The 14,454-nt window shown below is 33.7% G+C and overlaps 2 protein-coding genes across 3 annotated transcripts; both read left to right on the top strand.

The window, feature by feature from the left end:
* The first annotated feature begins 6,299 nt into the window (after window positions 1-6,299).
* Window positions 6,300-8,725, top strand: LOC112769295 (amino acid transporter AVT6E-like). Of its 2 annotated transcripts, XM_025813764.3 has the most exons (2): window positions 6,442-6,647; window positions 6,808-8,725. In XM_025813764.3, the coding sequence occupies exon 2, from the start codon at window positions 7,040-7,042 to the stop codon at window positions 8,228-8,230; it is 1,191 nt and encodes a 396-aa protein (XP_025669549.1). In that variant the 5' UTR covers window positions 6,442-6,647; window positions 6,808-7,039; the 3' UTR covers window positions 8,231-8,725. The 2 variants fall into 2 exon arrangements, with proteins under 2 accessions (XP_025669548.1, XP_025669549.1); XM_025813763.3 differs by having other exon boundaries at window positions 6,300-8,725.
* A 4,010-nt stretch (window positions 8,726-12,735) lies between these two features.
* Window positions 12,736-14,443, top strand: LOC112769294 (uncharacterized). The gene has a single exon (XM_025813762.3). It carries the CDS (start codon window positions 13,453-13,455, stop codon window positions 14,053-14,055), a length of 603 nt encoding a protein of 200 aa, XP_025669547.1. The 5' UTR covers window positions 12,736-13,452; the 3' UTR covers window positions 14,056-14,443.
* Window positions 14,444-14,454: the final 11 nt, after the last annotated feature.

Genomic DNA, 14,454 nt, shown 5'->3' with positions numbered 1-14,454 from the left:
GATAAGCTGTGAGATAGGGAACATCGCTTATTTCATAAGTGCAGTTAAACAGGGGCCCACTAAACCGGCTAGGAATCTCGAGCTGACAGCTGTCCTTCAGCTCGTAGTAAGATCAGAAGGAGGGCTGTGATTGTGTAGTTCACCACGGCTCGGTGGTCGTGTAGCGATGGCTGTTGGATTTAGATCGATGATATCCGAGGGGTGAGGAGAAAGGAATAGCGTGGGGCGGAGAAGCAGAGGATAAGAGCTAGGAAAGCGATATTTACTGGGTTAAGATCCCCGGAGTAACGACAAAGTTTGTGAGACGGGTCCCCGGAAGAGTTTGGTGTCGAAGTTGGGAGAATATTACAGGTGAATGCCATTGCGAATTTGCCATGAAGAGAAGAGTCAGAAGAGGAGAGGAGAACTTATTGTATCACGTGATAGAGTTGGTGATTGTGATACGATATAATAACGAGATGAGATGAAGGGTGGGGCCAAATGGTGATTTAATAATGCAAGTGGAGTGAATTAAATGTGTGTTCAGAGGGTTGTGTAGGCTATTGGGCCTGTCAGGTGTGTACGTCTGCATCTTCTTCTCCAACGTAGCCATCAAATGCGTGCAACCAGATTCTCTCTTATAGCTTTTAGTAACTTTCTGTAAATTAATAATATTATTATTGTCCAGTTCAAATTATCACTTATAAAAAGTTCCATAATTCAAACTTCAATGAAATGGTGTACATTGTTACCTATTTCTAATAATATTTGGATGTGATAATTATAACTTAGAAGGATGAGTTAGGATTTTATTTTTTATTTTTTTTTATGTGTTTATTTTAAACCAATAAGATGGGATATGATAATCTTTATGTTATCACCATTACTATTACATTATTAGATGGTAATTGAATAATTGAGTAAATAAAATAGGAGTTTTTTTTTTATTTTTCAAGTAACATGATTCTAAGTTAAAATAGTTGCAGCCACTAGACAATATACAAATATACAGGTTGGCTGACGCACTTAAACGTTATGTGATATGTTTGTTTCTAACACTTTATTGGTGTATGAATTGGAATCTTTCTTTGGCAAAAATGCAGAGATCCACGAAAAGGACGTCTTCTCGCATCTTTTTATATTGAAAAATGGATCCATTTAATTTTTATCAATATTAACATTTCAATTTAATTAGACTATAAACACCCAATTTCATAGTTGTATGTGTGTGTGTGAGTATGACCCGCCACATTTGACCTGTGTAGTACTGTAGTGTACACTGTACAGTACATCACATTATTATTATTATTATTATTATTATTATTATTATTATTATTATTATTATTATTATCAAGCATTTTTTTAAGTTAAACTTTTTTCATAGAAAAAAATGTCTTTTCTTTTTATAGTCTTCTCTTTAAGGTTTTCTACTAAAAGAATTGTCACCGCCTCAATCTTACAACGTGATGGCGCTTCTCTTTTCTCCTTTTTACCCAATCTCTTCTCTTATCATTTTTTCTTTGTTGCCTCCACATTTTTTCTGTTTTCTATTTTATTAGTCTTTTTAATATTCTTTATGTATATTTTTTTTATTATCCTTTTTTTTTCATCTTTTTTTTTTCTATTTTAACCTTATTAGTTTCTTTTTTTTCTTTCTTATTTTCGCTGTCCCTCCTTTTTCTTCTCCCTTTCTCCCTTTTTCTGGTTTCTTTGTTTTTAGTCATAGATTTAGATTTAACCACCTGAAATTCAAATCTGGATCTCAAATAATTTTTTTGGGGTTATTCTCTTCTTTTATAGTGTATTAATCTTTTTTTATAAATGTTTTAGATGTATTGTTACAAGTTTAGGACGAAAATACAACGATAGAATAAAATTTCTTTCCCATGAAAATATTTTCAAAAAGCATTCACATCTATTCAAAGAGTCTCTAATTTAGTCACAAAAAAAGTCTCTAATTTATTTTATTTTTATCTTATAAGATTCTTTGTAACTAAATATTATGTCTTCTCTTAGTTCATAGTTTAGCATAAATATTATCTAATTTCTTTTCTAGCATTAAATCTACTGTATTTTCTACAATTTACATTGTAAATTCGTTTGGCTATTCCTTGAATACAAATATTTTTTTTAACAAAAATATCAAGCAATTTTGATATGATTATACCTTAAATTTCTCCTTTTTTTTAGATCGTTGTTACAGAACTCAACCTAAGTTAGAAAGAGAAGATTTAATTTATGAATTATCTTCTTCGACAATACCATCAAAGATAAATCCAAGTTAAACAAAATACACATCACACTAAAAATGTCTAAAAATAAAAAATTAAAATATAATAAACCTTCAAACAAACAAATAATGAGTAATTATATGATAAAACACGAATAAATTTCTTTATGTCTATTGTTGAGCACTCCAAATGTTATGTTTACTTTCTCTTGATTTTCTCCCAAATAATTTTACCATACTAACCAGTCATATCATTCTAATTTTGCCCTACTCATTTTATTCATCCCACCTTTATTATCATACACTTATATTTATGTGATCTACTTCACTCAATAGTTATTATTTGTCACAGTCACACTCTCCCATTCCTTTTTTAAAATTTCCGTGTTCTTATACTTTATCCTAATATTTTGTACCAAATATTTTATTTTATGAGCTTTATTTCTTAAGTTACATTCTTTCTATTTAGCCACTTTATTATACTTTTATTGTCGATAAAAATCACAATATCTTTTTCTTTGACCTATAATTCCTCCGTAAAAATTGAAGCACTAATTCCATACTTATAATAATAGTTTTACCATCAAATTTTTTAATAATATTCTCTCTCATAAAAATACTTTATCATACCATATAAATCTTTAAAATAACCACCAACAACAAAATTATTACACGTAGGAATATACATTTTACATATTCAATATCACACTCCATTAATTTTCTCCATCCTTGTTAACTTAAATTCATCATATTTTTTCCTTTTATTATACTCTATTGATGTACAAGTGTATTAACATATTGCCAACTGTTATTAATATCAGATACTTTATTTTTAAAATTTTTTATATTTCAGATAATCTAAATAATAGCAAAGAATAATCTATATTACTTGTTTTTATATAACCCTTAACATCTTATTGCATTCAATTTTTAAATTAAATTTTAATATTATTGGCTCTTATCTATTTTACACATCCTTTATTTAAGGTTATCTACTATAATTTACTAAAAAAGAAACAATACAAGAGAAGAGAATTTATCATTTTTTTTCTGATTCATAAAATACACAAAATTTATTGATTTATTATGCATCTTCTTTGTAATTTATCTTTGTATTTTACATATCCTCCTTTCTTCTTGTATTGTTTTCGTTTATACTCATGTTAATTAGACGACAAATAAATGTCACCATCACCTTTGCCCTTTTAAAAATAAAACTATTGTATCTAAATTGGTGTTAGAAATTAGAACTACAAACTTTTGAATAAATATAGTGATGAGTAGATATTTTTAGTATATTTAATTAATATGCATTTCAAAAATATTTATAATTATTTTTATTTTGATAATTATAATTTTTTCTATTAATAGATAATTATTCACTTTTAATTTCATGGGTTTTTATATATAATTTAGTGTTTTTGTTCTTTACTGTGGATATATATAATATTTTATTATCTAGTTAATAAATATATCTATACACACCCCTAATGTGAGAAATAGGAACTTACACGGTTCAATCTGTGACCCAAGATCCATGGGAGCCCGAAATATTTTGGTAGATTTTGGTCTAGTTCTAAAATGATCAAGATCAAGATCAGATCTAGTAATTGAGGGAGTGAATCTTTTTCGATAAAAAAGAAATTAAATGGTGTTCAGTATTTAGTTTTATTTATTTATTTTTTTAATTTTTTTTGTTTCATTTATAAAATTAAAAATAAATATTATATTTTATTTTTTTAAATGTTAAAAAGATAAAGAGAATCCATTTTCAGTAATTGGTAAACAAAATCCGAGAAAATCACTCAACTGAATTCGGACTAAAACTCGGGTCACCTTCGTCTGCCTGCCTGATGAGAGAGTGCCTAAACAAAACATAACTTACATACTGCACTCACAGACTCAGTCTCAATTAGGTAGACCTCTCACTCACAGTTCTCTCTTACTTTTCAATCTGTATGTTCTTCATGCTTAATCCTCTCCCAAACACTCACACCATCACCAGTCTCACTCAATCTTCTTATCTGCATCGGCGCCACTCTGCTCGCCGAAGGCTTTTTCTTGCGCTGCTTTGCTGCTCAACGTGCAAAGTGCGAACCTCTCCGTGCTGTTCCTGCAAAGTGCGAAGCTCAGTGACGCCGCCATACCAGCAGCTGCGAAAGTAGGTTGGGCTTCTCTTCTGCTTCACCTTGCCATTGTCTTGTCATCACTTGTTTTATTTTTGCTGTATTGCTATTTATAAAGCCTATTTCGTTCTAGATTTGTTCTTAGATGTGGCTTTCCTCCATCCCCTTCTTTTTACCAAATTTGTTCTTATATATATAATGAGAAGAATTTCAAATGTACTAAATATACTGGAATTTAAATAATTTTAATAGTTAATTTTGATATAAAAATATATAATAATTAAAATTAACCGCTAATATTTTAGATATATTTCAAAACTTCCCCGTATGATTAACATTAATAAAGGTGTTCGCAGTACGGTTTGGATCGGTTTTGAGTCAAAAATAATACTAATTTTGTTTGTAGTGTGGTTTGAATTGGATGACTTTTTTAAAAAAAATCCGATCCGATTTCAAGTGGTTTGGATTGAATTGGATTTACGGTTTTGTAAACTAAAAAAATTAAATACATATAACAAGTCTTAACATCAAATTTTAAATAATCAACAATAACATAACAAATTTTAATAATATATTTAAAAGCCAACGATAACATAACAATAGAAATAAAATTATAGGTTAGTTAAAATAAATAAATAAATAACCATTTGAATATAAAATATTTATTAAATAATAATAATACTGAATAATATAAAAAATGTATAACAAATTGAACATGTTATGAGTATAATTGTAAATATAATAATAAAATAATAATATTATAGTACATTGTGCGGTTTGGATTGGATTGGATCGGTTACGAAAAATAGATCCGAAATCCGATCTGATCCAGCGGTTTGTAAAAAATAGAATCTAATCAAATCCAAATTAATACGGTTTTAATCAGTTTTCGATTTGAATTAGATTGGATGAGCAGTTTAATTTAAATCGGTTTGGATTTGAACACCCTAATTAATAATATTCATCTAGGAAACCTTGCACTCTGATTATATATTATTGAAAATAGCGCGATAAAAGGCGTTAAAGTGATAGTGAGTGGAGAAGGGGAAGCACGAAAAGTGAGACGAGACGAGACGAGACGAATGGGTGAGAAAACCGTCACCGACTGCAGTGTATTAGTTGTTTCTTTGTTCTTGTGTGGCGTACGCACAATGCTTTCTCAGCTGGCAGTCGCACATAAAGAAAGTGTACCACATTGTTCAATCAATTACTCTTCACCCTATCTTCTCTCTTTCAATAAAATATAAAATATAATAATTAAGCTCAACACACTATATTTTCTTCTATTCTCAATAGTCAATACATAAAAATAGGTTAACTTGTCATTTCTCTCTCTCTCTTTTTTTTTTCCTTTATCTTTCCAGAAAAGTAGTGTTAAACATTTTTTTTTTGGAAGTTTATCAATCACTACTCTGTTTACTTAAAGTTACTTTGTTTTCAAGTAAACAAATTAAACACAAGCTTATTCATGTCAAAATATCTAAGAATTTGAAAGAATAATTCTATATCCTATAAATACATCTCTAACATGGGAATAATTCATGTCTTCATTAGTGAGTCCTGTCTTATTTTTGTTTTTGGTTTCTTTAAGGAACCGAACTAAACAAAAGGGGTTTTTTAAAGAGCTAGATCGGCTGGTGATGAAATGTGACATATTTTTATTGGTAGGAATCAAAACCTCAGCTATATAATTTACGGCATGAGATATCACCATATCACACATCACGGTTTCTTAGTTATCTTAGTTACCTTTATTTATCCCAATGGCAATGATAGTATTATGTAGATTTGGAATGGATGGGCCTTGATGTGTCCATTTGTTGGTTATGTTTTGTGGACTTGAACTTGGACTTGGATAGGCTAATCGTTACAAAAAGAAAAAAATCCTCCGAAAAAACAAAAAAGACATGAACCAGGGACAGATGTTTAAATAGAATTTAGATCCGCAATGAATTAGTACTTGACCTGTGGGGTTAAGAGACAACGTAGAAAACCAAACAAAAAAAAAAAAAGACATGAGATATTTACTTTGGGAAAAATTAACTTTAAGGACCTCCAGTAAGAGGCTAAGAGTAATTATTAATGAATAGGGGGAAAAAAAGGGAAAAGGAAACGTAGGAAAAATAAGAAGAGCAGAGCCAATGACCTTTCTCTCCTTCAAAATTGGCGTGCCTCTGATTGTTTCCATAGCTCTGCAGAGACCGAGTCCGAGAGAGAAAATGAATGTTATTGAATCCCAATACATTATCCATTGACCCCGGGATCTAGGTTTACTCTGCAAAATTCCTGAATCACCTCCATCTCTAATATCTGTAAGTTTTCTCGTCTTTGATTCTTATTATTTCAATATTTTCCAGATTTCACTTCCCCTCCGCACAGATCTTCAGATCCTTCTTCCCTTGTCCGCAGCATTGTTGTTTTCATCTTCGATATCATGTCTAAGGATACTAATTATTCTTCGTTACCCGTTAGCTCATATCTAGAATTGCAACCTCAGAATGATTCCCCTCAATCCCTCCATAGGCTCTCTTTTGATGATGAAACCGAGTTTTTGGGGTCTAAGGTTGCAGTTCATGACCGCGACGCTGACGATGATTTCGAAATCGACATTGATAATTACCCGCTTGTTGTCATTGGCCATAACCATGGTTCCGGGGTGCCCGGAGCTGTGTTTAATTTGACTACCACCATTATAGGTGCAGGGATGATGGCCCTCCCTGCTACCATGAAGGTTCTTGGAGTGGTTTTGGGGATTGTGTTAATCATTCTTATAGGGATTTTATCGGAGATTAGTGTAGAATTGTTGATTAGATATTCGGTTTTGGTTAAAGCATCCACCTATGGGGAGGTTGTTCAACATGCTATGGGAAAAACTGCCAGGATTATGTCTGAGATCTGCATCATAGTCAACAATGGCGGTGTTCTGGTGGTTTACTTGATAATCATGGGGGATGTTATGTCTGGTTCTGTTCATCATATGGGGGTTTTTGACCAGCTAATGGGGAATGGTGTCTGGGATCAGAGAAAGCTTGTTATTCTTGTTGTCATGGTGGTTTTCCTTGCCCCACTTTGTTCCTTGGACAAGATCGATTCGTTGAGCATGACTTCGGCTGCCTCCGTGGCTCTTGCCGTCGTGTTTGTCGTAGTTACTTTTTCCGTGGCGTTCATTAAGCTTGTTGAAGGACGGATTGAGGCTCCACGGTTGGGTCCTGATCTGAGCTCAAAGACGGCCATCTTGGACTTGCTTGTGGTCATTCCAATCATGACCAATGCATTTGTCTGCCATTTTAACGTGCAGCCAATATACAATGAGCTCGCCGGGCGGTCTCCTCAGAAGATGAATCGAGTGGGAAGGATCACCTTAATACTGTGCGTCCTAGTTTATATCTCGACAGCAATGTCTGGTTTTCTACTATTTGGGAAAGACACAGAGTCTGACGTGTTGACTAATTTTGACGAGGATCTTGGAGTTCGTTATAGCGCAGCCTTAGACTACATAGTCAGGGTTGGCTACATTCTCCACTTGATACTTGTTTTTCCTGTCATTCATTTCTCTCTGAGGCAAACAGTGGATGCTTTGTTGTTTGAGGGATCACCTCCTCTATCAGAAAGCAGGAAGAGATCTTTGGGGCTGACGGCAGTTTTGTTGGTTCTCATATATATTGGATCTACCATGATTCCAAACATCTGGACAGCTTTTAAGTTCACGGGGGCAACGACGGCTCTTACATTGGGATTTATGTTTCCCGCTATTATTGTGTTGAGATTAGGCCATCAGGGGGGTTTGAGCCATGGAGAATGGATTCTATCATGGTTTATGCTGATACTTTCAGTGGTTGTTAGCGTAATTGGAGTCATTGGTAATGTGTATAGCATTCAGAGCAAGTCTGAGTGACATTTTTGGTTTTGTTGCTTTTCATAGGAATCAAATGGGAATTTGGAGTATAAGGCAGAGGGAGGTGATTTATTCATCTGATCTGCTACGTATGTGAAACGAAAAGAGAAGGCAGAGTAGGTAGGATCCTTCTATACGGTGAGAAAGGCATACATTTTTGTTCCCTTTTAGACCCTGGGCTTTGCTAATTTGGACTATGTGATGCACATATGCCTCTAAAGGCCTTTACCTTTGAGGAATGATGACTGATTCATTCATATTGGGAGGATTATTTTCTGGCGGATTAGTTTGCCATGGATATGGCTATGTATACAGTTCTTTGGCTCTTTCTGCTGCTTCTTCTTTTTTATTTTTATATATTTTTTAATTTTTAATTATGCCATTGGTTTTACGGAAGAACAGTGCTGTAACAGTTAATAATAGATTGGTATACTTTCATGATCTGTTATCATATTTAAGCAGAAAATGTATGCTGCCAATGGTTTCATTTACCAATTTTCTCTACTAACTCTTACAACTACGTTAAACATTTGAACCTAATTTGATCTCTGTTCACTGATGAACTTCAAGTCTTCAATGGTTCAGAAACTTATTCTTGGCAACAGTTTTATATAAATGTTTTGGTTTTGTGAATTGCAATATAATTGACCAAGGAAATCAAACTCGACCCTTAATAACACCTGTAAATGTTTCTACTATAACAGTATCACATTGGAAATAGATTGTAGTCTGAGTTGCGATACTCTTTAACAAAATCATTGCATCATTATTACGTCTTAAAAACATGATGTCCATTTCCATTCGTTGTATATTCACTGATCTGTCACATGCCCATGTCCTCCTAGTCTGACTAATTGTTTGTTCTTAACCTCTTAAGCGATTCTAAAGTGTAGAATGGATCCATCGTTGGTGTAACCCTTCAGAAGTTGATCTTAACCTCTTGGTTTTAGCCCTTTAGGATCCTCAATAACGGATCCATGGAGGTGTGTTGAGTTCAAATGCTATCCTGTATCTTCCTTTTTCGAGGCTTCAGCAGCTTAGCCCAACTCCGTTTGATGTGAATAAATTGTAGAAAAGTGATGCATTACACGGACTAAATCCTCATAGTGGTCCCCTAGATTCAGTCCGTGCACCGATTTAGCCCCTGAGATTCCAATTGCACTATTTATGTCCTCCAGATTGCAATCTGGGCAACATAAAGCAAGGCCTGAGTCACGCTGGAATTTCACCGAAGGACCATTATGTTACTCGGATCGCAATCTGGAGGACATAAATAGTGCAATTGGAATCTCAGGGGCTAAATCGGTGCACGGACTGAATCTGGGAGACCACTATGGAGATTTAGTCGCATTACACGTTTATGCTATTATTATCTGTAAGTTAGTATCCAAGGTATTTGTTAAAAAAATGGAGTTGACAACTTGAGTTAACTTCAAACTGCCATAAAAAGCAGGGAGAAGACTTTCTGCTTAGTGAGTTAATATTTTAATATAGAAATATAGATATATTATAGTGGACAGCTTATGAACGGTATTCGAAAATCGAGAACACATCTAGTTTCTCTTTCTAATGCAGTAACATGGCGTTTGTCCCACTAAATCTCATGCAAGTTTAATAATCCCATAATTTCACAGATCATTTTATTTCTCTGTTTGGTGGAAACAGAAGCACTCTTAATGGTGGATTCTCATACTCACATGATCCATATTTAAGAGCCACATGATAAATGCTCTTGCTGAGATCTTTCAAATTATTAAGTAAATATGAAGTAGTAGTAATGTAGTAATAATTTACACCTTTGCAACTTGCATGGGCATTCAGTTCATAATATATAAAGTGCCAACCTGCTGGATTTTTTATTAAAGCAATATCGGATATGATTTTGAAAGTCAATTATTATGTCGACACCCACAAAGTCACAAACACACCTTTACCAAAACCATTGCTAATTTCTTTCATGATATTTTGTCAAAACAAAGTATAAGACAATTACTAAGAGATGAACATTTGAGAATGTTCATTTTAGAGATTCTTTTATTCCTGTCTAACTAGATTCTCATTTCCACAGCATGAAAGCCACCAAGAGTGTTCAGTATTTATGTTAGGTTGATGCCAAAGATGTTTTTAATTGATTTGGTACTCGGAACCAAGCAGATAAATCAAACAATCCATTATTTTCATAGGTAGTAGCAAGCGACAAATAAGGAACATGGAGTCTTGTGTCTAATTTATTTTGGTTACATACTTGATTAGTAGTTCATGCATCATTTTTTTCCCTCATTTGTTTGCATCAAAACCTCCAAATCCGACTCCAATAATTGGCATATATGTGGTTCATCCCAAAACTAGGCCGAAGGATAGTGATGGTCTCATATGGGATACCAATGCAAGTTGGTACAGATGGATGAGGGTCTGTGTCCCTTAATCATTTCTCCCAGGTTTGATACTCACTGGAGAATGGGAATGGAGCTTGCTTGCTTAGGAGGGTCGCCCACTTTGTGTGCCTCTGCAGTACCCGAGGGATTAGTCATTGGGCTTAAATATCTAAACAAACTCTGTCCTCTTATTATAAAGTAATTTGCAAAATAAGAGTGTAAATTAAGGAATTAATTAGCATGTGAATTTAGTATACTCTTACTCTACCTAGAAGGCTAGAACTCAACTATGCCCCAACTCAATGTAACACACATGGGAATAGTTATTTGTTATTTGTGCACGTGAAGTTGTATAGATCCAAACTCCTATTGATAGTAGCACACTAGCATGTTCCTAATTAAAAGCAAAATTGGGACATGAAAACAACAATAGTGGAGACAATAATGGACAGTGTTTAAGCTCTAACGATTTGGCGAAAAAAGTGACTTGTCATTCAACTACCACAAGTTATAGATTACGTTTTTGTTCTTATTACTTTCAGCTTCAATTTTATCTTGGAGAAAGCAGCATCAAATCATATGCAACTTAATCAATAATACTGTATGATTTTGCAAAAAGCAAATTAATTAAACAAGAAAATGAGCATCACGGCACTTTGGAACCGACATTAATATATCAGAAATTTATAAAGTAAAAGGTTAATCTCATTGGTTTTGTAACTTTCACGAAATGCGTGTTCTACTATTTTAATTTAAGAATAATTAACTCTTCGGTCACTTTACTAACTTTTTCACTTTAGATGATCCTTAATTCATATCCCAACTAACTTTTTCACTTTAGATGATCCTTAATTCATATCCCAGGATAGTTTGCGATTTGGGTGCCTATAAACCTATATCATTCTCATTTTAAAAGGCTTAATCATTCCTCATTGATGATGATGAGAGGGTAAAAATCCTCATTATTACAAATTTAAATCTCTGAAATCACAGTAATTCAAACTTATGACCTAGCTAGCTAGCTAGACAATATATTGTGTATTAGTGCAAACTGAAAAGTTCGATTATCATGAGTAATTTCGACAGCAAAACAATGAAGATAGATCTCATGTCGGTCGACGTAAGACGTGTTGGCTAAGGTATCGACCCAAGCAACTTAGTACAAATGGTAATACAGGATAGTCGAATAGAGGGACAAAAATGAGACACAATTAACATGTGTGTAAATAAATTAGACCTCAATGGATAAGTTTAGTTTGAACTTAGAGAATATTACTTGACTCTCAAGTTGTGGTAAGAAAACGTGGGTAGTTGTTCTTAAGGAGCAAGTAAGAACAAGAACTTGGATAAATAGGAGAATCAGGAGATTATAAAATGACATATTGAAAAATCATAGAATGCAAGTGCATGTGAATATTAGGAATTAATTCATTCTTTTTATTTCTTTTAATTATTTCTTTTTCGATTTAGTTCTTCGATTCAATTTAATTTTTTGTTCAATTATTTTGTTTAAGCAATTTCTTTTTCTTCTTCTAGATTGTCTTGGTTGCACTTTAATTATATTTGATTTTATTTTTAATCTTTGTTCTGTTGAATATCTGTTTGTACAATTTTATTATCATTAATACAAGAATTTCAATACTTATTCACTATATGTAAAGTTTATATCGACATTAAAATTGATAAGTCCCACATCCAGCTCACTTCTTAAGAGGAGTCGCATTTATTCTTCGAATTGAAATTATTGATTCAAAGCTTGATCTGCACTTGTGTCGAGATTGAACAAAAATGAAGTGAAATATGAAGGTGGAGAATGAAAAAGGAAAGGAAAATAGACATAGATAAGGTGCTCATTCAACAGTACAAATAAAATTCAATCTAATTGTATAGTTAAGTGAGTCGTGACTTTCTCATTTAATTTTTCATCCTGTTTTCGGGTGTATCGAGAAAAAGCAGACTCCAATAGTGATATATACATATACTAATCAAGGTAATAAATTGATTATAGTTAGTGGTTCCTTGATAGTTCCAGAAAGAAAAAAAAAATTCTTTTTGCCCCCAACTTGACTTGTTTAAAGGTTGTCTAGCTATGTCACAAGTCCTAAGTTTTCTTCTCTCTGACTTGTTCAATTAATATCTTCACAAGTGGAAAAGTCGAAGTTGTAAGTTGAGGAAGTTGTGGATATGAACTGGTGCGTTATTCACTTTTGGAAAGTGCATCACAACCCATAAATGGAATAGCTAGTGTAATACTTTTGAGAAATTCAACAAGTAAAGGAAGATCAACCGAACCATATCTAGCTAGTTCAGACTATTCACAACCTTTGGTAGCAGAGAAGAATATTTAGAATGCCTTGCTTACCGTTCAATTAACCTATGTCTCAATCAAAGTATCAATGTTCCACAAATAACATATTATGTTTTTCCACTAATCACACACTATATGCTACTAATTACATACACCAAAAGTGTAATAGGGTGTGGATAACACTACTCTCTTCCCTCTTAGCCTTGATTGCCGGTAATTAAATTGCATTAGAAAATAGAAATTGGACTATTGTGTGAGTAAACACAAGAACATGGGTTAGACATGCCCCACATGCCCATGCCACTGCTAAGTTCTAAGTTCTAACTTTAAAATATAGTCACACTCAAGATTCATCCAATACCCAATTTCTCTAAAAACTAAAAGCATATATAGCACAACCCCCACAAAGTGTAAGCCACTCCTCAAACTTGCTAAGTTTTTTTCTTTTATAGTTTTTGTTTTTTGCTGCTAAATCCTTATATACAAACTTACAAAGAGATATCATAATAATACAAAATCAGAGTGTGAAGTGAGCAGGTATGGATTGGTTCTCATGGCTCTCAAAGACTAGCCTTGAGCCATCTCTAGTGTATGAGTATGGCCTTGCCTTTGCTCAGAATGAGCTTGAAGAAGAAGACATAATATACTTGAACCATGAGTTCCTCCAAAGCATGGGCATCTCCATAGCCAAGCACAGGCTAGAAATCCTCAAGATTGCAAGAAAGGACAAAGGGAAGAGTAGTCCTCATCCAGTGGCAAGGCTCATGTTGGCTATCAAGAGGACAAAGAAGAGCTTCGCCAATTCCATTAGAACGTTGGTTCGACGCCAAGAATCTTCCTCTGCAATTGTGTTGGTGCCATCACCAAGGCCTAGCAGTGGTGGTTTAGGGACAAGATGGAAGAGTGCTTTGATGAGGAGGAAGATGATGCCTCCTAAGAAGCAAGAGAGACTGTTCCTCACAAATGGAAGTCCTACCGTGCTTCCTGCTCTTGAAGGGTATTCTAGTCCTGTGGTCTACCATTTCCAGAAGGAGGAAAAGATGGACCTTGGAGATGTTGATAATGATGATGATGGTTACTGGTCTGCTGCTGTTGAAGAGATCAAATGGGATACCATGTTCCAAGATCTAAAGCCAAACTGAGTAACATTTTTGCATTTTTTTCCTCTTAATTTTTCCCCTGGGATTTTACTCAATCCATCACTGGAAATTATAAGTCTGAGAGGGGTATTCTGGGTTTTTCTACCAGAGAGATTTGTAGCATAAGGTTGGTTTCCTACTTTCCTTTCCTTTCAGCAGTTCCATTCTTAATCTTAGTTACCCAGATCAGATGGTAAGTTTTAGCTCATGTCTGTTTCAGTATTGAGATTGTGTGCTTGTTTTCATAAATGTAAGTTACATGTCAGCTCAAAAAGTAGCTAGGGTCAGAGTGTGCCTGGTCTGAGTTTATGAACTGTACTGTACTATTAATAATCCTTACTGTCACACTCACAGTACATAATTAACAGAGTATATTTTGATGTTTATTGTATTATTTGGCAT

The sequence above is a fragment of the Arachis hypogaea genome, chromosome 18 (assembly GCF_003086295.3).
Source record: "Arachis hypogaea cultivar Tifrunner chromosome 18, arahy.Tifrunner.gnm2.J5K5, whole genome shotgun sequence".
In the NCBI taxonomy this organism is placed as follows: Eukaryota; Viridiplantae; Streptophyta; class Magnoliopsida; order Fabales; family Fabaceae; genus Arachis; species Arachis hypogaea.
The sequence above is the reverse complement of the archived record's forward strand: the minus strand, read 5'-3'. Positions and strand labels throughout refer to the sequence as shown.

Coding starts and splice junctions, on each gene's coding strand:
- LOC112769295 (XM_025813763.3), top strand. CDS start 6,770: ATGTCTAAGGATACTAATTATTCTTCGTTACCCGTTAGCTCATATCTA.
- LOC112769294 (XM_025813762.3), top strand. CDS start 13,453: ATGGATTGGTTCTCATGGCTCTCAAAGACTAGCCTTGAGCCATCTCTA.